This window comes from Echinops telfairi, unplaced genomic scaffold, assembly GCF_000313985.2.
Source record: "Echinops telfairi isolate 266 unplaced genomic scaffold, ASM31398v2 ScPeMD7_7468;HRSCAF=8506_0, whole genome shotgun sequence".
NCBI lineage: Eukaryota > Metazoa > Chordata > Mammalia > Afrosoricida > Tenrecidae > Echinops > Echinops telfairi.
Window position 1 is genome coordinate 2,311,105 of NW_022111369.1, and position 22,759 is coordinate 2,333,863.

The 22,759-nt window shown below is 42.3% G+C and overlaps 1 protein-coding gene across 34 annotated transcripts in view; it reads right to left on the reverse strand.

Annotated features, from left to right (window-relative positions):
• Positions 1 to 22,759, reverse strand: part of ANK2 (ankyrin 2) — a 402,581-nt gene that overhangs the window by 45,752 nt on the left and 334,070 nt on the right. For 11 of the 34 annotated variants that reach the window (XM_045284255.1, XM_045284249.1, XM_045284242.1 and 8 more), the window contains 6 exons: positions 20,194 to 20,296; positions 19,373 to 19,476; positions 7,878 to 8,102; positions 4,863 to 5,017; positions 1,597 to 1,808; positions 864 to 1,068 (listed from right to left, as the gene is read on the reverse strand). In XM_045284255.1, coding sequence (XP_045140190.1) covers positions 864 to 1,068; positions 1,597 to 1,808; positions 4,863 to 5,017; positions 7,878 to 8,102; positions 19,373 to 19,476; positions 20,194 to 20,296 — 1,004 coding nt within the window. Of the gene's footprint in view, positions 1 to 863; positions 1,069 to 1,596; positions 1,809 to 4,862; positions 5,018 to 6,051; positions 6,151 to 7,877; positions 8,103 to 13,940; positions 13,977 to 19,372; positions 19,477 to 20,193; positions 20,297 to 22,759 lie in introns of all 34 variants that reach the window. The other 23 variants (XM_045284229.1, XM_045284240.1, XM_045284239.1 and 20 more) reach the window with 7 other exon arrangements.

Consider the following 22,759-nt stretch of genomic DNA (forward strand, 5'->3'; position numbering starts at 1 on the left):
AAAAAAAAAGATTATCAAAACAACTAGCAATGCTTGAAACCCCTACAAGTAAACCTAGAGCTATTTACTAGAGGCCACAACAAGTAGTTACTGACTCACTCAACAATAGTATGAATGTTTACTGACTCTCATAACATGCAGTTATTATTAAATGTGGACATGATCAAATCGTGTGGCCTGGAAGCAGTGCATCATCTGCACCACTTTTACTTGCACAGTCTTCTCCCCTGGTGTGGTGGGCTGTGCAGAGACACCCAAAGTTCTGGAAGGCTACTCTCGAGTTCGGTAGTTGCCTGCCAGCTACTACAACTACCAGTGGAAAGGGACAGAACTTAGTTCATTCTTAAACTTCTTTAATTTGTATTAAACTAAAGTTTGTGCAATAGATCAATGACAAAGAGATAGCCAAGCCCTTAACAGGAAAAAAAATTTGGTTTGAATGGTTGAGTGTCATTATTCAGGAAATCTTTTTTCAACAGACAGAAGACAGTTTCTTCAATGAAGACTAGACTTGGAAGAATGAGTATATGTGCTCTTGTTTGAAACTCAACTCTGCCAAGTGCTCATGGTGGAGTCCTGAGTAAACTAGATTTCTCTTCACTTTACTTTCTTTAACAGTAAAACTGAGTTAGTATTTCCTTATAATGGCCATTAGGCAGATGAAAAATATAATGTGCATAAAGTACCTAGTGTTTGGCATACAGACTTTATTTTCTTCTCATCTTACATTTCTTCTCTAGTTAATTAGAATTCATAAATCCCCCAATTAATGTATAGATCTCTGCAGGCATCTTAGGACAGATATAATTCAATATTTACAATAATTTGAGTTTTTTCTTTCAGAATAGCTCTGTGTGACTCACCTGTTATACTGCATAGTAATCTTAAAGTGGGCGCATCGCCCCCAAAACCATTCAGCATGACATCGCTTGCAGCTTTGGGGACAGGAATGGTCATGGTAATTGGCTTGTGGAATTTTCTTCTTCTCGGTTCCAACGTGACAATAGGGCTGAAGGTAGCTTTGTTGCCGAGGATCTTCTTCACCAGCTCACTGTGCATAGGTTGAGCCTTTTCAGAGAAGACACATAATGAACCATGTATCTTGATGTGCCAAAGCAACCTGCGCGTGTGTGCGTACGTGTGCGCGTGTGTGTGTGTGTGTGTGTGTGTGTTTAATCTAATAAATCACTTTGGTGGGTTTCAAAATGGGAAAGCACAAGTTCAATACTACTACTAAATAGTTATATAAAACTTAATGAGACATATGATCAGAACCCTGGTGATATAGTAGATTAGGCATTGAGCTGCTAACTGCAAAGTCAGCAGTTCAAACCTACCATCTGCTCCTTGGGCAGAAGAGGAGGCTGTCTGCTTCCATAAACTGAAAGCAGCAGTTTTGCTCTCTCCTATAGCGTCGCTGAGAGTGGGAATCAATTGGATAGCAATGAGATGATCACCAGTAGCAGTTTGTGCTTAACCATGAACCGTTAGATCCTACAACCACTTATGGTCTACTGATTACTGAATGTTAATTACTGAGAAAGAAAATGCATGCTAAGGAAATTTATATGATCATACCTGTAAGCCTACGCATACCTGTAAGCCTACGCGGATCCGCTTGGTTAGGGCTCCCTCGGGGAAGACAGCCTGCACTTGGGGGACCACTGTGCTACTCAGCACACCTCCTTCAGGGCCAATCAGGTTGCTATCCTGTTTGATGCGAGACACCACTGCAAAGTACTGTGGGAAGTCACGGGTGATGATACGGCAGATCCGTTTCTTCTCCAGGTCTTCTGGACTGTCCAGCACTGAGACAAAAAATGACCCATCTTCATATAGCAAGGATGTCCTTCTGAAAGCAGTCTATCAAACCTCAGCTTCATTAGCATAGTTGATAGTGAACAGATGTGCCTCCTCAACAGCCCCCTCCAAAAAAACTCTCCCTCTTTTAAAATAATACAGAAATCTCGAGAACTATCCTATGAACACACACAGAAATACAAAAAGAGCACATAACAGAATACTGCATGATCGTACTGATATGAATGATCTAAGATGGGCAGGTTGAAGGAGATCAAAATTGATTAGCAGTGACCAGGAACCGTAGGATGGAAGGAAAAGGAGATGGTCAGCTTCTGCTGAGGGTGATGGGAAATGTTAGAAGCATAGAATGGTGGTGGCTGAAACACACCACAGCCGTCGTCAATGTCAATGAATTGTACCTGGGAAACGTGTCAATGTGGCAAATGTTTGGTTGCATGTATATGTGCCATATCATACAAAAGCAATCTTTTAAGACTCATTGGCATTTTATTTGCACTTTTCGTCCCTTTATTACTGAAAAGTAAGACTTTCTGGGGCACCATCAAAGAAAAGCATCTAGTTTAGGATTGCAGTGCTGCCTTTATAACTAAGGAGGTTTGAGGGCTGACCTGGATTTGGGAAAATGAGCCTGCTCCACCCTTAATTCGTGAGATGAAGAGGACGTTGTCAATGGACTCTCTTTCTTTGAAAAGCTCCAAAGCAGCTCAAAGACCACATATTGTGGTTTTAAGAAGGAATATGATCCCCTTTTAGGAGAATAATGGGACTATGCAGGAATCTAAAAATGTGTCTTGGAAGGACAAGGTTGGTGTGTTTGCTCCAGTGGCCTGGTTGTCTGACATAGTGATTGTGGCTTTTAAAAAAAAAAAAAAAAGATCAGGGTTTCAATATTCCTTTGAGCCCATTAACTGACCACTCAGTAATCTAACATCAAAAGGATGCCCTGATGGACTTTTATAGACTGCATTACTGTAGATATGTAGGGCAACACCAAAATATAGCCCTTTAAAAATGTAAGACATTTGAACTAAGTGAGTCACTGACAGAATAAAGGATTATGGATGTTGGGGTTTTGTGTTCATCTGTAAAGCCATTTACAGCTTATTTTAGAGGCAGGAATAATAACTCATAACTATTTTTCTTAGGCATCAGTAGGGAGTAGAAGTCGGCAGTGCCAGGATAATAAATAATTGAAGGATGATGAATGATGGACTGGTAAAGGACAGCATACACATGTAAAATAATCGACTGCCCCTCGTACACACATAACACACAAGTATGCTAGCCTGTTAAAAATGAGCATTTCACATGCACTGAAAGTACAGGAGTGGGTCTCCCTCCACCTAAGGGTGAGATGATAAAGCTCATGCTTGTGTCCACAACAGGTAAGTAACTGAGAGGCAATTATGTTAAATCTAAGTGCTGGCAGAAGAAAAGGTTCTGAGAATTGGAAGCAGCCAAACACTGCATGGAGTCCCGACATAGTGCCAACAATTAACTTGCTTGGCTGCTCACTAGGGGGTTAGGGATGCAAGTCCACCCAAGGTCAGGAAAAAGGCCTAGGGACCTACCACTGGCAGCTCAGCGCCTGCACACAGTGGGGCGCACAGTCCCCGTCCACACACACGAGGTGTCCATGAGGGAAAACCAACTCAATGGCAACTGGATTTAAATACTCCAAGGAACAAGCTTTATCAACAAGATCATTGATCGCTTCGACTGGCTTGAGAGACATCGGCCCCCACACTGGGAAGGCATATTGTTTTCCTCCATTCATCTACTACATCAGTGAATCCTCTATCTGTTAACCAGACTTCAGTAAGTAACAGAAGAAATGTTGAAGGGGTTGGTGTCAATTAAACAGCTGCAGTGGGTGGTCCTGGAAAATGCACCGATGTTCTAAAAAGCTACACTTCCCCTTGAGTGTCTTGCTCTATAGAACACCTAGGAGGTGCTTGGCATTCAGGCAAAGAACTTGTCCTATTTTTGTGGTTTCAGAAAGGGGAACATGGCTCCTAGTGCTGGACTACTTCCCTCTAGGCCAGGGGTGGGGAACTTCTGGTCCTCTGGTCACAGTAAAGGCCTATGAAATCAATACCAGCTAACATCACACGCCTTACCAAAGGAAGCAGTTCTATCTATCTCATTATGGGTGAATTAATTAAATGTTGGACCAAATATAGCAGGCTAATCTTTCAGTTGATAATTTTTGTATGGCCTATGAGTGATGTTATAAACATCCAAATGGCTCTGGGCAGAAAAAAGGTTGTCCACATCTGCTTTAGACAAATGGGAGGTATTTCCACCTGAAAATGTCTTAACGGGCCAATCTATATTTAGGATTTTCAGAGAGATTGCACTATTAGGAAGCTGAGATCCTCAAATAGAAATGCATATGTGCGTGTGAAATTCAACACGGAAGAATTTTCTATATAATGTCTTGGTAGAAGTTTCTGTGAATGTAATTGTCCTATTTCCTTAATAATAGAAATTTAGAAAAATGTGTTTTATTATCCTATCAGTAACGGGTAATGTATAATTTTTTTCCAGTGGAAAAGTTTGGTACTTTCTATCAGTGTAAATTATTTAAAATATGTAAATTTTCAAGTTAAGTATTTCTTCTAATCATGGATTTAGTATAGGATTGCTGTGAGTCAGCATCGACTTAATGGCAGGAGTTTATTTGTTGTTGTTATTGTTTTTTTTTATCAGTTTATTTGTAAGTCAAACAGCATCTCTAGTCTAAGTAGCACTTTAGATTCTCAAAAGTGTATTTCCTGATTAAAACAAGATGGTTGATATCAGGAAGAAATTATTCCTCTGAATATAACAGATGTAAGATTAGGCAAATGTGCTGTGCATTTCCATTCATTCCCCTTGGAACAGATTACCTGCTGTGGTCACACTACAAAGGACATGTGCATAGGCACACACACACACACACACACACACACACACACACACAGTCCTAAGAAACAAACACAGTCAACGTCATGTGTAGGTTCCCACGTGCAAATGCTTCAAAGCACTCCAGGTACCTTCCTCCATGCCATTGAGGATGGCATTCAACTCGTCCTCGGTGTAGTCACAGAAGTGCTCTTTCCAGTTGTCCCCGTTCTCGCTGCGCAGCACCACCAGCTCGCGCTCCTTCCCTCGCAGGGCCGCGAAGTGAGGGATCTCCACAATCACAGGCCTGGCACAACAAGGCAAGCCTTCAGTGTGGTGAGAGCTACCCCGCGCCACGACGAGCCCCTCAACGCCGTCTGTTACAAAGTGACCTGGAATTCTTCCCTTTCTGGTGACAGGGACAGAGTGGACCGTTCCCTGGAGCTCAGTGGCTAGCAGATGGTTGCACAGTGGCACTCCGCCTTAGGGACACAACCCCCTAGGGACATGCTGTGACCTTAAGCCGAATAATGTCTCCCTGTGAGTGCATGTGGCATTCTGGAACGTCTCCTTTGATAAATGTAAGCATATCACATTTAACCAAAAGGAATGTGCATGCATATCGACAAGGTGTGCCAATCTTCTACAATATCGTCTACATGGTGCAGAATGACAGAATGGCTTCGGAGAAACAATGGCTTGTAGGCTGCATCATCGGACGTTTTGTCAATGAGGAGATGTCAGAAAGGTTAGCTAGTTGTGAATGAGAGTCATGCACTCGTGGCTTGTGCTTGCATGTTTGTCATTCAAGGAAACAAATAGGCATGTGTACACAGTGTGGCCCTGATTGATCGGGTAAGCAGACAACCCCACTGTGTCCAAGGCCTATTACATTTAAGATCCAGCACATGCACCACCCTGTTTTTGTTTTGTTTTTGTCCTTGTTGTTGCTATTGTTGTGGCTGTTGTCGATTTGCAAGTTACATTCATCCTCAAAGGGCACTGAGGCTTTTGGTTTTTGAGTCCAGGTGGCTTTGAGACAGACTCCACACTCATCCGCACAACGTCAGAACTAGCACGTAGTACAACTAGGCAGATCTCATGCTTAAAGGAAAATGGAGGTCGCAGCACTGGAGGGGGAAAGAGATAAAAAACATCACTCCAAAACAAAAGCACACACCACACGGGTCAGAGACGGTCCACTAAAGATAGGCTAGACAGAATCGAAATCATAGAGAGGGGCATGTCATGGGCACAATGACGGAAAGAGAAATCATATTGCAGAAGAAGGAGAAGAATGGGGGTGCTGGCAGCCATCAATCTGCTTTACGTCGCTCCTACCCAAGGAATTTGGTTCCAGGAGGCCCCAGCTGAAGGATGCGGCTGACCAAACTTTCTCCCTCATTAAGTGGGGGAGGAGCCGTTGGCAGGTGAAGTTTACTGAGTACATCCAAAGCAGCAGTGAAAGAGAGAACATAGGTAAGCTTCAGGTATGGTTTCCACGGAACCCCAGTGTCACCAGCTGATCAACAGGGTGAACTTTGGTTCCTCACTGCCTTCGGTGCTGCCCCCTCCATTGGTCACAGAGAGCACGGACTCAAGACCCAGAGTGGACAATGGAGGCGCATCTGGGAAGGAGAGCCCGCAGGGGTCACGTCTGTCCCTATTTAGCTTCACCGCCAGGGCACTGGGAAAAACAAAAAACGAAAACGCAAGGGAAAAATAAATATATGCTCCATGGGACAGAAGAAGCTGCTGGGAATAGAATGAAAACTCTGACTGGGAGGAGAGAGCTGATGGCTTCATGGGTTTTCCTCAACAGATTTGAAGAGGACTCCCAAACTCAAGCTACCTGAGCGTGGGGAAGGGCCAGCGGTTGGGACAGACTATCATGAGAAGCATGGGGAAATTCTACAACCAATAGTGTTTTCTGATGCAGCTCAGAACTTCGCAGGCTCTTTTGAAACCTCGGGCCTATCTGACAGGAGGTCGTGGGGAGTGGCTTCCGTCATTGGGATGGCCAGGCACACTCTCTTCTAAGGGTGGAAGTACTTTGAAGCAAACAAGCCGGTGGCACGTTCCAAATGACAAGGAGGCTTTAGGACTTCTCTTGAGTCTAAAGTCAGCGATCCTCTCCTTGACACGGCACGCGCAAAGTAAAAGATTTCATGATTCAGAAGTCTTTCTCTTCGTTTTTTTGAAGCATCAAGACTGAATATGACAAGACTTAAAGACAATTGACTTGTTTCAAAATGCTTTGAAACATTTCCCTCCCCAACTTCGTCCTTTTGTCAGCTCTTGGCGGTAGCTATTCCTCTCTCGGCACCTCGGGTGCCGTGCACTGTGATAGCAGCCGGCCAACAAACAGAAGAACGAAGAGATGTTAGTTCTGCTCAAAATTGCTAAAATGAGCATGAGGGAAGTTAGTCTTGATTTTGTTGTCTTAACGCAAACCACGACTAAATACACTGTGAGTGAAATCATCAAAGCACAAAATAGCAATTTTGACAACAGGGGAAAAAATCACATAGACTAAATTTGGGGGTAGGTTCTAAAGGCAATACTGATTTCCATAGCAAATATAATGATTCTATTCTATAACTACATGAGACTTTATGTTGCCATTGTAATTTCTACTGTAACTCACTCACTGCTACGGAGGACTCACAGGACAGGGTAGAACTGCCCCTGCGAGTTTCTGAGCCTGTAACTGTAGAGTAGAAAGCCCTATCTTTCTCTCAAGGATAGCAGCTGGTGGTTTCGAACCACCAACCCTTGTGTATAGCAGCTCACTGCATAAACCACTACACCACAGGGGTCCCTCTATGGGGATAGTGCAGTTTTATTTCTTTATGACTTTGGGAGTGGGGGAAATACCTACCATTGGTAAAAATGGGATTATTCACATTGGGAGGTTAGGAACTACACGTCCACAGAGAAAAATAATAATCAACCTGACTGCTTAACTCACCAACGCCTTAAAATAAGGGGCACAAAGTGGAGTCAATTATTAAGGTGTTATTTCCAATTTTTAAAAAAAATGTTCACAGGGGCCAATCTTCTTTCAGAATGGGTCGACGTACCTTTTTCCAATCCATCCTAGAGATGTCATGCAGCGGACATAAGCTCATCCGTAACCAAGTGGAAGGCTTATCAGAAACCCTTACCCAAGGAACTGAGCGCCAGAAGGTCCGACTTCAATCAGGCGACTGGCTAGGCCTTCTCCTTCCACCATTGGCGGCATGGTAGCCAGTCTGTGGCGTTTGACCAGGCGGCAGGTGACGCGTGTGGGGGCGGTGCACTTCCGAGGAGGAATAATGATTCGTAGCCCATTGTGTCTGCATCCTCTCATAGCACCACCTCGGGCATCCACCATAAAACTAACCAGGAAACTAGAAATTAAAGTAGAAGATTAGATGTGCTTTGAAATCTTGTAGGCCAGAAAAACATACTTTCCCCCAAGTTAATGTTTCCCCAGATGCTTGATTCTCAACCTCTCTCTTCTGTGTTTATATAGATGAATGGTAAAAGAAAAAGAAATGGGTTAAAAGTTAGTGTACTCTAACTTCGGTGTTTATGTTTTTGGGTGATGGTGGCTTTTGCCTTTTCTATGGTTCTGTTCTGAAAGAGTGAAGAAGAAGTTTACCGTTTTTTGTTGACAGTACAAAAATTAACGATAGACTGTAAATTTGAAATACTTGATTTAACTCTGATTGAAAGAACATTGGAGATGCTACTTAAAAAAATAAAAAGGGATAAAAGGACATGCATAGGCTTCCTTATATGCATTTCTTCAGGAATCGTGTTACAATAATGGAAGGATAAAGCCTAGAAGAAAGGCCAAGTGGCCGCTTTTCTAAGTCAACTCAACTCGAATTTTCATGATTGCCTCTTAGAAGCTCAGGTCAATACACCTCTGTGGCTTTTGCCTTTTCACACAGACAAGTCTACAAATGTGCGTCGACTCTAACTAACATCATCGCACCCAAATTGTAGGTTTTAAACTGAGTACACTATATTCAGAGGAAAAGAGCAATATTTCTAGCAGAACCAATTTCTTTGTTGAAATGTATTTTTTGTCACCTGAGAGTCCTTCTGCTCTACTCTTCTCCTTCAGCTGAAGATGGAATGGAAACGGAAGGAAAGGATTCATTTCCTCTGCTCTGATTTCATGGGAAGTCCTGGTGGTGAGAACCCTTGTGCTCATGTTGATGAGGACTATCTATGTACTGGGATTTCCCACAAATATGGAAAATCCTAACCAGCAACGAAGAGTAGTAAATGCACTGCTATTAGTTTTGCTCTTCTCCTGCCAAGCTAGTTGTGCATGAAAAGGGGAACTGCCGTCCGTCCAGGGGTGTTTGGTTTGGTTATTTTAGCAAGTGTTTCTTTTAACTTTGAAGTTGTCTCCCCTGGGCTGCTCTTAACAGCTCTGGATCCGGCTCAGTTTGAGTCCTTGTCACTCTGTGGGGCACTCTGGTGCATCACTTTGTCAAGGGACAGGCTTCAAAGCGGCAACCTAAGTGTTGCAGAAGTGAACACAGAGATGCAAACACACAGTGTGTGTGTACCCTGGCACAAATTACATCATGGTCTTTCCCAATGTTGACTGCTTTTGCAAGCTCTCGACACCAAAATGGACAAAGAGAGCTATGTTATGGCTCTACTGATCGCTTCCCTAGAACAGGACAACGCCGGAGTCACCACACCTAGATACTGTAGAGAGGATGACATGGACGATATTTGAAAGGCATGTGTCAGACTGACTTGTGGGGTTAAAACAACATACATTTATGTTATTTTTCAAACACGTTAAGAAAAATAGCATCCTCTTTATCGCAGAACACAGAACTCATTCAACATGCTCTTAAACTGAAACCCTGTTACGAGTAATAAAAGAAGGGACAGCTTGGCCGGAATGCCTGTCTGAAGCACATCATGCAGGGTGTGGCCCCGAGAAGAGACATCAAGACCTGTCCACATGCAGGAGCCAGCTTTCACCTCCTCAGCCCTCTGAATTTGTTGTTGTTGTTGTTGTTGTTATTTAGAGTAAAAACTAGGGAGTGAAGATAATAGTCCAGTCCTGAAGTGTTTGCTGTTTCTGGCCCTTGAGACACAATGAGAATGGGTAAGTTTCTTTTCGCATGATGTGTCTTTCAGTCTGAATTCCTATGCAACCTATTCTCTATTTGACTTTTTTAAAAAAATGCACTACCTCCTAAGAATGAAAGGACTAATAAATCGACAGGTATATCAAGGGCATTTTCTAGTTTATCATCTCTATGTAACCAAGTTTATGTTACATTTTGTAAGAAAGAAAAAAATGAGAGGAAACCACATCTAAATATGTGCTGATTCCTAACCCATCCCAATGTTTTTGGTTCATAGCTGGTTAAGGAGTTGAGAGGTTTAAAGGTATAAATCATGAGATGAGTACAATTTCTTATACAAGTAGAGCTCTTTGAGTAAAAATACTTTTTTTATGTCGTCAATCGACTAAAAGTGGAACAAGGTTTTATTTGTAAATTCTGAGTTATTCTTAAAATAATTTAAGTAAATATGCAGATGACACAATCGCTTGCTATAAGCTCAGAGATCTTATACTGAAAAGGATCATAGATTGGAACATAGATTACCCCTCTCTAACAAGAAAACAAAATTCCTCACAACTGGACCCACAGGCAACATATAGAGAAAATATGGACGTTGTCGAGGAGTTCCCTTTATTTGGATCCACAGCCAGTGCCCATGGAAGCAGCAGTCAAGAAATCAAAGGATGGATGGCATTGGGCAAATCCACTGCCAAAGCCTCTTCCGAGTGATAGAAAGCAGAGACGTGCGTCACCTCCAGGACTGGGGTGCGGCCAACCCAAGCCCCAGTCTTTTGAATCACCTTCTATGCATGCAAAAGCTGAGCACTGAAGAAGCGGGCTACAGGAGAATGGGCACCAACGACTTAGGTGTTTGTGAGGAATATTGCACCAACAAATGTGTCTTGGAAGCTGTTACCGCTAGAACGCTCCTTAGGAGTGAAAATGGATGTGTTCTCCAAAGGGATGAATCACCGGGAAAGGCTGAGATGCTTGGAAATGTGGCCTGTCAGCCACGAAGAAGAGCTCGGTGAGCCAGACAGACAGACACAGCGAACGCAACCTTAGCATAATCCTAGCAATGTCTGGGGAGGTGGCTGAGGACCACTCTGTTGTGCTTGTGTTTTAGGGGATGAAAGAGACGCCCATCTTGAATATACTTGCAGGAGAACCTTTATTAAGTCTGAAAAGGGACAAAGGCAACACAAAGACACAGACACATCATCCAGATGTGGGAAGGAGGCCGTTCACATCAGGTCAAAATGGTATCCAAGGGTTTGTGGAGATACAAACTTTAAAAACGGCATGGGAGGGCAAAGAGAACTGCTGCAAATTCAAGATTTGTGGCAGGTCGATCAATACAGCACGGTTATAGGTGGGACTACTGAAGCTGGAGCGGTAACATCATTGGATGGTGAGGCTTAAAAGATGGAAAGGCTTAAAAGATTGGTCAGGGCTTTCTGACCATGGCAGAAAGAGTGAGACCTACAGGCAGGACTCATGACCCTGTTCTGTCCCCAGTGTGGTGAACTCTATCAAAGACACAGTCAAGTAAACCTCTAAAAGAGACCACCCCTCCCTGGGCTGGCCAGAGAGGGATGAAGGGAATCCATTTTCCCAAGGCATTCTGCCCAACGGCATGATTGTCCACGTCCTTGGTTAATGTTCAGAAAGAATTCAGTGGAGACTTAATCTATGCCGGGCCTCTATTTGGACTGGCAAAGTCATCCCTATGGCCCTTTGCAAAGAGAGGTGCTCAGAATTAAAGCTCTCAGGCAGTTACTACGGGCCAGCCCCAGCTCAACCGCACCTCACAGCACCACCACCACCAAAGATATGTAACTAAATGTGTAGAGAGGAGATAGTTTAGGAGTTGGAGCTTATCTCTGCAACCTCTTGTCAAAGGTGGATAATGATAGCGCTCCTGAAAATGATGGGGAAAATGAAATAACAAGTAAGGCAGTGTATAGCAAGCAATAAATGTTTGCTGCCATCATTTTCTTCTCTAATAGCCAAATGATTCTACTTCTGACCATTTAAAAAAACTACAGTGTAGCAAAATAATACAGTATATCACATTGAAAACAAGAGACTCACATTTATTATTGAGTACCTACTATGAGCCAAGAACTGTATTGGGCAGTTTCATATAATTACAGAGTTTTTATTCATTTATAGCATTCACTATTTTAAAAAGATATATATAAAAAAAGACTATTATCAGAGAGCACAGGAAAAATGCCACGAGCACTCAGCTCTTCCTCAGGTCCAGGCTAACTCCATCTTGAATTACTGCTGTAACCTCCGGCTCCTTGTTCAGCCCCTGCAGCTTTCCGTTTTCTCATCCAGAAACCCTGAGGCTTCACTAAATAAGGTACAAGGGCCTGGGATCCCACGTGCAGTTACTGCTGCCGCCGTGGATAGGAAACCTGCTTACAGCTTCTGTTTCAAATGCTCGGGGAAGAATTCCTAGGTGAACACTAAACGACTGTCCAAGGAAGATCGCCGTCTGTTGTCATACAGACACGGGGTCTATGGAACTGTGTTGCAGAAAACGGACATGCATACTAATGTGCACTAAACAGGGACTCCTTCCAAGAAAAAATAGCGCATTGAACACACTCAGGATTAATTGCATATTATTTTACTCTCCAAAGGAAACTCAATAAACCACAGCAATCATGCAAAGTAGAAATTCTCATGGAAATTTTCTACATTGTGAGATAGGCCGTTATCACAATTTACAAAGAATAAAAGGCAAAGCACCCCCCGCCCCATAATGATGCATCTGACTTGCTGATCAGTACAGAATGGTTAGCTCAACAGGTGCATGCTTCACAGGAGTCAGCAGAGAACAATAATTCGGGTCTTTTGAGGATTACATCCTTTGCCCAAAACGTGTCAAAATCTTAGCTTTACTTTCAATCCATCCATGATCACAGGGTGGGGACGAGAGGGAGATTGCCGCATTCAAAGTTAGTTACTGGGTGAAAGGGTGGGACGAAAACAGGTCATCAGGGTGCTTCAGTGATCCAGGTATACATAGCGAGAGGGCCCCCATGTCTGTCTGTGGGAAACATCCTCTTGGGAGCTTGCTCCATAATCGCTCTTCCCCTTCCAAATCCTCCAAAGATCATAAGTGATAAATTGATGAAAAATGACTTTGAAAAAAACAGGACTCATGTTTATTATAATTATTCAATTTCTTATCAATTGTTTTATGTATGTCTGGAAATATATTACTTGGCATGCTTGAGGGGAAAAAATGAAATGATAAATAGAAAAACTTTCAAAGGTGGGCTGTCAACTGTCCAGGGGCATCGTGGGTTGGTTACAAATTGGGCTGCTAACCATGGTCATCGGTTTGAACCCACCCAGAGCGAAAGAGGAGATTTTCTGCCCCTCCGGAGCTTTACAGCCCTAGGACCCCACATAGGGTCGCTCTGAGTTGCCATTTCCTCCACAGCAGTGGGTTTTATTTGGAGATTAATAGTTTGCAGTCCTGTGATGGCTGATTAGATCATAGAAACTGATCAGCAGCAGCTAATCTGGAACCTTTACAAATAACTTTATCCAAATGCCATAGAATAATGGATACTTTCAGAAACCGGACTAGAGAGTCTTTCCATAGCCCAGCTTTCAAAATATCAAAAGGGTGCCTTTAAGCCCGTAGTGTTATGGAGTGCACTATTTATAAACCATTGTTAACCATCAGCCTTTGGCTCAGCTAGAACACGCTTAAAAAAATAACTAACTGCCGCTAAAAACATCATCAGCTTTAGTACAACTGTAAAATAGCTCAGCCAGTGTGCATAATTGCTTGGCATAATCTTTTTTACAGCTCTAGGTAGCATTTTCCCCCTCTTATCACAAAAGATGCTACATGGAGACTCACCACCAAGAGCTTCCCATGAATGAGGTCCCCGCCTCACCTACTTTCCAGTGAAATAAGACACCCACTTTCCCTTCACCAGAGAGGAAGACGAATTGGGCAATGTGATTCGGGGCACATAAACCTCTTTATCTCTGGCTAAGTATGCTCACACTAAAGCATCCTGAGGCATGGTGAAGGCAGGAGGGGGAGAGAGAGGAGTGGAAGTAAGTCACGTGGTCAGAAAAAGGAAGGAGGCGGAGGTTCACCTGCTGTTGTCACGATCAAGACATGGAGAGGCGCGGCTGCAACAGAACAGACACGTTAGCACCGAGAAGGCGTGCAGGAAGGCCACCCACAGCAGGAGTCAGGGGACTGGCTTTCAGTTGATCCTCTATTTGGTAGGACCGTACGGGATCCATTGGGGAGGAACGACAGAAATATAAATGAAGCATCAAAACACCTCCACACTCACTGCCACCGAGTCAATCCCGACTCAGAGCGACCCCCAGGACAAGGTCGAACTGTCCCTGTGAGTTTCTGGGGCTGTGATTCTTCACCGAGTAGAAAGTCTTTCTTTCTCCCGTGGAGCACCTGGCGGTTTTAAACGGCTAACCTTGAGGGTTTCCAATGGCTAACCTTGAGGTTAGCAACCCAAAGCGTAATCCACGATGCCAGCAAGGCTCCTCAAGCGAAACAGAGCTCCACGTAACCGCGAGGAGAAGGTAAGGACAGGGGAGCGTGGTGGTGCCTCTCAATTTGGGGTGCTGGACTGTTCCGAGTCATTGAATAGGAACATGCTGTTTCCTTTCCCATTGGTTTGTGGGGCCATTTCACAAGGTCTACCTGTCCAAGAAGCTCCCAAAGGAAAAAAGAAGTATAATTGCACAGACTCTGATTTGATGGACAGAGTTTCACCTCATCAGTTTCCCGATCAGACATTTAAAACTTTCGAAATAAAGGTGTTGCCCTTTTGGGCGGCCACAGAAGAAATGCAAACAGAAAAGGCACAATTTAAAGCATAGCTTCAGTGACAAGCAATAGCATAAAGTACAAGGCAGTGTGGGTAACAAGGAAGTTTAAACTTTCAGTCTTGCGGGTCATATTTGCTCATCTCACTGAGGAAAGCGCCCTTTCACTTTTCTTGTATTTACACGTCTGCTCTTCCTTAAGACAGCTATGGAGAGAGTGACCTCGAGCAGGGACCAAGCCAACAGCAAGTGGCTCTACAGTGAAGGCTGGACGAGGCCCTGCGCTTTCAACCTTGGACGACGTACAATGGGCAGTAAATCAGAAATTTAATCTTACAAAACACCTGTTTTGCTACTTCTTATCGGAACATTTCCTTCATCCAAAGGAATTTACTTTCATGAATCTAAAACAAGGATGTTTTAAATACACAAACAACCAAATTCACTGCTGCGGGTGTTTGCATAAACATCTGTGTTTTGACCTACTAGCTTTTCAAATCTCAGTCTCTACTAGCCTGTTTCCCCGAAAATAAGACAGTGTCTTATATTAATTTTTGCTCCCAAAGATGTGCTAGGTCTTATGTTCAGGGGATGTCTTATTTTTCCATGAAGAAGAATACGGTACACATGTATTGTTTTATTAAAAGAGACCTTGCACTTCCTGTCTGCTCCGGCTGTGCTGCAGCCAACAGTGAGCTGCACAGCAGTGCCCGCCGCTACGGTCCAGAGTCCAGAATTATGGTAACTTCTGGGGGCCTTATTTTCGGGGAGGTCTTATTTTCGGGGGATGCCTTATATTTCAGCGAGAGGCAAAACTGTAAGTTGGTCTTATTTTCGGGGGATGTCTTACTTTCGGGGAAACAGGGTAGTTGAAATGACCTACTCACCGTATTTTCATGAAAGGGAAGTCCTTTAAAAGATGGGCCTCCCGTGGCCTGGTGACTATGGCCTCTTGTACCATTGTGTCATGATGACGCACAACATGGAGTTGCTGGCCCCTGGTTGTCATGGCAAGATCTACCCAACACTACAAAACTGCAGCAGACAAGTGTGCTTGCATAACAGGACTCAAAAGGAACTACTACACTAGCTCTTAATAGAAATTCTGCTTTCCCTCTGCTAATGCATCCTGCTTTCAGGAAACGGAGACTCGTAAAATTCAAATGATTTCCCAGCCTTTGGTGATGTCCAGAGCAGCTAGAAAGAAATGCTTATTAGATTCATTTTTTTAATCAGTAAGGCAACCTCTTCGGGGTAAGAAAAAATAATATGTATTACCGCCAGGCTTTTTTTTTTTGACCAGATATTGGCTGCTTAAGTTATATAGAACAGATTTTTCAGTCACTAATATCATTCTTCTGTATTCATGGACATTTATCAAAGTAAATTTAAAGTAGAGATAGAATAAACTCCCTAGCTGTACTTATTTGTGGTATTATGACGTAAGTGTTCAGCTGCCAACTACAAGTTCAGCTGTTCAAACCCCCTAGCAGTTCCACATGAGAAAGAGGAGGCTGTCTGTTCCTATAAAACATGTCAGCTCTGAAACCCTCTGAAACTCACAGGGTCACTAAGTTAGAATTGACTTAACGACAGTGGGTTGCTTATTGGTAGAAATTATGCCTTCTATCTCCTTATGAAATATAACAATATTGCACACACAAACTAATGACATCTGCATATAAAAGGTAACAAGGGATGGTGTCCCTTCCATCAAAATTCAATTTTTTATAACACTTAAGTTTGGGTCAAAATTTGAAAATCTGGGTTAAGAAGTCTCCCACTTAATTAAAGACAAACTTTGATCCTTGAAAATTAGAAAACACTATTATTCAAATACTTGGTGTGTAATGAATAAAATAAGAAGTAGTTGTTACATGATTTGATGTGATGAATGTTGTTCATAGTTATTAGTATCATGGCAGCTCTTCAACATTAGGACACTTAATCACTATGTTTTTAGTAGTAACTACTCATCCTATCAGAGTCCTTTGTTGTATCAAAGGTTCTAGCACACAGTAGGGGCAATAAAAGGTGATACAATTATCTGATAAAATTAATAAGATAAACACTGTCATTCTGACTTGTACCACATTGATATTGCCATCTAGAGAATCCAGAATAGATTGTGCCTACCCCATTTGAAACGCATGGTAGCTGTGTATGGGGAACATAGAAAACCTAAGTCATCCCAGGGACAATGGCATGCTTTGAACTGTGTTGGCTAGAGCTCTCCTCTGGGACCGTAATGATGGCACTCCTCTTACAGGTGAGCTCAGCGAAACCTCAGACATTTCACATCACTTGCTCAGTGTCACTGCTTGAGGGCCAGGGCCAGCATCTGAATTCTGACAGGTCTCACTCCAGAGCACACTCATTCCAAAGCATATTCCCCTTTGCAGTAATCTGTCTTCCACAGTAGAAGAGGTATCCTACTGCAGATCAAAGCAAAAAGCCGTGCTTCTTAAAGGTTGGAATGAGGTATTATTTATCTGTTCTCGTCCGTGCTTAGCGCAGTGTCAAATTCTTCTTAGGGGAATTTGATAAATATACAAAAAATTAAAAAGTAAATAAATGGAAGAGATAAAGAACTATTGAGATAAAGAACAATAGGTATACATTAACTACCTAGCTTTCATCGGTAATCAAAGCTTTATTAAACAAAGTTGTTTCCTTCTTACAGTTATTTAAAATATCTCAGTCATTAGTGAAAAGATAAAGGGAGTCCCGGTAATGCAGTGGTTATGCATTGGGCTGCAATCCTCATGGTCAGCAGTTCAAAACCACCAGCATCTCTATGGTAGTGGGGTGGGGGAAGACTGAGCTTTCTACTCCCCTAACTAATTACAGTCTTAGAAACCCACTGGGGCTCACTATGAGTCAGTAGTGATTCGATGTCAGGGAGTTTTCTGTTGTTGTTTGGTTTTATAAAATGTCAATGTCCAGGCTTGGTTTGGGTTTTACAAAATATCAATGTCCATCAGTAGATATTCTAATGTGCGTGTTTAGGGTGGCACCTGGGTATAAGGGGATTTAAAACTCCCAAGTAATTCTAATACACAGCCAAAGTTGAAAGTATTTATCAACAAAGCTGCTTTTGGAGATTATCAGAAAAATAAATAGGTTTACTAGGGACCAAATTAAGTAATTGATTTAACCACTGGGCTTTTGGGTTCATCATAAGTAATCAACCATAAAATTATCTACTGACAATCTGGTTTTATATCACGGGCATGTACACGGATGCACTTAAACTGAGTAACCCAATGTCCTTCAGCCAGACACACAGGAATCCTTCAAGAAACTTCTTTCCTAAAGTAATAGTTTCTTTTTTTTTATTTAAAAAGGCAAAATCAGCCATGCATAGTTAAATTTTTGTTGTTGTTGTTGCATAGTTAAATCTTATGTTGCCTAAAAATGTCTGTCACTTTGTAGGCTGGATATGGACTTTAAATACTTCATCATGATTATTTTCTATAATACTTTCTATTATCTCTCAAGTCCAGACCTCTTTTTCTTCATAATCACTATTGTTGACCGATTTTGTAACAGAAAAGAATGTTACTGTTTTTAATAATTTTTCACTGAGATTGTTTAATAATCTCATATATGTTTTAAAATACATGAGTGAATTTGAGTGAGGTTTAATTATATTCTCATTCTTCTGAGGAGCTCTTATATAAGGATTAGCTTTTATTTATTCAATGAGAAGAGTATTAAGATTTTTTTTAATATCTGTGTAATTAAATGCCATTTTATGAGCTTTTATTTAGTAGATTAGACTAATAAGTTCAAAAGAATTAACTATAATATCTTAGACTGCTTTACTGAAAGGAGAAATATGTTGAGACAATAAAAACCACAAATGTTTTATTACTCAAAATAGTTGATGGATTAAAGAAAAAGACTTTGGGACACTTTAGACCAAAGTATTGTATTTGGTTAGGTGAATTGCAGGTAAGGTTTTAAGAACAAAGACTTAACTCTAAATGAAATGTAGGGTATTTTGTGTATAAATATGTCACTATAATCCTTGAAACTACTAAAAAATAAGAAATAAATGTGAATCGCTTCAATTTAAAACTGTAAGAGTTGTGTATTTCATATCATTGAATGCTTCTTTTGTTTTTTTTGAATTCTTACAATTTAACAACTTTAAGTCTGCTTTATATTTTTTATCTCGAAGCCTTACTTTTTAACGACTTAATGTAAAAAAGCGGTATGCCTTAAATCGTGTTGGGTATACCCTGCGATGCTGATTGGTTGCATTCAAAGTTTCCTTTCTGTTCCTAGTTCACATTTGAACTCTATGCTTGGGTGCAAATCAAGTGTCTGTGACATAAACATTATTTTAAATAAGTGAGGTGTTTATTTCAAATAACTGAGCTGGTAATCTTAGCAAACTGGAAATTTCCTAGGAAGCAAATAATCCTGCTTATTCTTTTACGTGTCCTTAAGACATTAAGTGAATGGTAAGGCCACTTGGCTAGCAGCAAGCTGTGTAAATCAATTCTACTTGGGATTCTGACCTGATGGTTGTTCTATGCTGAATTCAGCCCCCTTTGCTGGTTGGTTGGTTGGTTTGGATGGAAGCAATGTCATTTACAAGTTCAACAACGGTCACCTGCCCGGCAAGCTAGCCGTCAACGAAAGCTCCTGGACAAAGCTGTTAGTTTTGCTCCCATCTCTTTTTCCCTCTTGATCTGGATGTACCATATTGATTTACTCACCCTGAATGAATCGGGCTAGAAGAAAGAGCCACGTTGTCTAAGTTCTCAGTGCCCCAGCTTAGACGATAAGCATTCCTTTCTGCCTCCTTGGCTAGAGCTGGCACCTAGACACAAAGAACACCGGCTTGCTTAAACAAAACAAGACGAAAATCGCTTTCCTTCGGTGGAAGCAACATATGAAATCCAAAAGGTGGTTTCACAGGAAGACGACTCTCTCTGGATAGACTTTCATTTTCAAGACACGACAGAAGGCTGATGCTCTTTAAATGGATCTTTCAAAAAGCATCTCCATGCAAATTGCATTGCTGGCCATCAACCGCAGAAGTGACTATCGGGGAAAAATAGGCGTCCATCTCTTGGCCAATGTCCAATCAACACAGAGCAATACAATTCTATCTCAATCCAAAACAATTCAGATCTGGCTCCAAGTCTTTTCTAAAAGCTAACGCTCTTAAATCTTGGGAGATGTGCTTTAACCTCTACCACTCCATTTGTCTCCAATGCCGTCTTCTTCCCTCTTTCCTCCAGTGGGGATTTTATAAAGGAGCGGACTTTTATCACAGTCTCCATGGAGGACTCCCGTATAGCTGAAGAAATATGCAACCGATGAAATCAGAGAAACCCTGCACAACAACAACCACCAACGGCAAATGGGAACCGCTCACGGTTTGGGAAAACCCTCAGATCTCTCCTTCTTGTTCATCAACTGAATTAAGAATGATTTTTAAAAATTAAAAATATCCTCTACGCTTCTCCAGCACCATGCACGATTAAAAGGCTCTGTGTGAAGCAGAGACATAAAAGCAAAATAAACCACGTACCTGATGACTGGGGATCACCACGGTCTCCTCGATCATGGCGCTGTCCTTCACGTAGGAGGCATGGCTCAGGGTGTGAGACCTGTCGGAACTGAAGGATCGGAGGCTGGTAGGTTGGCAGGAGGTCATGGTCATGTACCAACAGCAGTGGTAGGGTTGGGAGGATGAAATGATGAGCCGAGCAGGAGAGTGGAAAAAAGCGTGCTATTAGCTAACAGTGCAACTTCCAGGGGGACATCACTAGCCACCGTGGGAGCAGGAAACACAGGTCCCTGTGTTGCCCTACCTCTCTGTCCAACAGCTAAACGAACACACCTTTTCACTGGTTCCTACCACTCAATGGCCAGGGCACAAGGGAATCCAGAAGTTAAAATTTGATACTCCTAATCTGATTCATTTTCTCCCCAGAAATGTTTGCAAACAGCAACTGGAGCTGGCTCTAGTGCCAGCACAAGAAAGTCACCCAGGAAATAATTCCGGATACAGATTACTGAAATCTGCGTGAAATGTTAATCTCTCTGTGATTAAGAAAAATATGAGGGCAGAAGTAGACTGCCCTGAGAGCGGAGAACCGAATGAAAGCCTGCTTTCTTCTTTGCTCCTTCTTTTCCATTCTGTCCCCAGGGCTCTTTCTCCTCCTCTCCACACTAGGTGACTGGATGCGGCTCCATTCCCCTGCAAGAGCCAGAGCGGGGTGGACTGTGGCCAGATGCACGCTTCCTGCGGAAGTGGAGTTCCTCTTGTTTGTCTCTGGTGTTCCCAACAATGCTATGATTGCAAAGGAGAGCACTGTCCCCTTGGCAGGTCCTCTGCATGGTGAGTGCAGAACCAAGGAATGCTTGTTGCTATAGCAATGAGATGCAAGGGCACAAGAAACTGTTTCCAAGCACCGCCCTGCACACAGCCACACCTGCCAGCAAATAAGCACACTGCACTGAGCACACAGACCAAAAAAAGGAGCTTTAGCTTTAAAATGGGATTTAGGCCTTGATCATCATTGTATGGGGTTTTTGATTAATCAGATGTTCAAAATTCTCATTTATAAACTCAAAAGTAATGGGTGGAACTTGACATTCTCACCGATAGCATTTACTTCCTTCTTTGGCAACTTCCACAGCCAAATGAGAGACAGCATGACATGTTAAATAAACTATAGACATAGTAGTCTAAGAATTAAAGATCATGATTCAAAAGATTAGCCCAAAGCCCATAGGGAAAAGAAAAGAAAAAAAGAGGTCTTCAGGGTTCCACAATATTTATAGAAGCAAACTGTCATTTACTCTGTGCAAGTAGATATTTGGCCACGGAAGCAGAATTATGGACTAAATGTCGAGTTAGCATATTTTTTTTAGTTGCAATCTTTTAGCCTAATTTTATGCACAATGTATTGTGATCTTTATAAGGCATCAAGGTCGTCACCAGCGATGATTCTTTAAATTTGCATCCCTTTGTAGGTAACTTGAAGGAATTCAGGTCCTGCTTTGCAGGTAGGTTTACACCAAAGAAAACAGACCCGGGCGGGTGGCCAGAGGGTCAGTGACATAAGCAGAAGGAGTTGATTGTTTGTGGTTATCTCCCTCTATAATTGTGTCTATAATATAGTGAATCTAAATGTAATTTTGGAACTAGCTTTCTGGTGTCACAGAGATCTTTGGGGAAGATTACGGCTTCTGATACAGCCAGGGCAGAAGGCAGCCTGGATGCTTTAGTAAATCCATTCTCAGGGGCTTTAACCCCACACACACACACTTGGGGAGCTGATATTAGGAATGAGTTTCACATCTGTGCCATTAGCTTTTGATAAGTTACTTTGTAAACGGGTTACAGACTGCCTTAACTACTTTTTATGAGCCCTTGAATTTGTGGCAGGGCAAGAGATTAAATGACCAGGAAAAGGGTACAATCTCAGTAAAACTTTGTTTCTGTCAATTAGTGGATTAGGTATTGCCATCAATTCCCACTCGCAGTGACCCTGAAGAGCAGAGTGGAACTAGTCCCACAGCATGCTCAAAGTGATAATCTTTTCAGAAGCCGGTTGTCTTTTATCCCACCACCCCCCACCCCCTGCAGTTTCAGTTAGCATCCAGGCACTTAACCATTCGACCACCAGAACTCATTCCCAGCTGATAAATTAAGCAGAAAACAAAACTCAAACTCACTGCCAGCAAGTTGATTTCGACTTACAGGGAACTTCTAGGACACAGTAGAACTGCGCAGGTGAATTTCTGAGACTGTAAATGTTTCCAGTGATAGAAATCCTCAGCTTTCTCCCAAGGAGCAGCTGGTGGTTTAGAACAATTATTTCTCCCCTCTTTAAACCATAAAGAAAGAAGCCCTGGTGGCCAAGTGGGTTAGAATTGGGCTGGTAACCTCAAGGTCAGCAGTTCGAAACCACCAGTCACTTCACAGAAGAAAGATGAGGCTTTCTTCTCCCATAAAGATTTACAGCCTTGGAAACCCACAGAGGTAGTTCTACCCTCACAGGGTTGCTATGAATGAGAATCAACTCCAGGGCAGGGCGTTTGATTTGGGATCTGAAACCATTAATATAGTTAAGTGCCAATTGTAT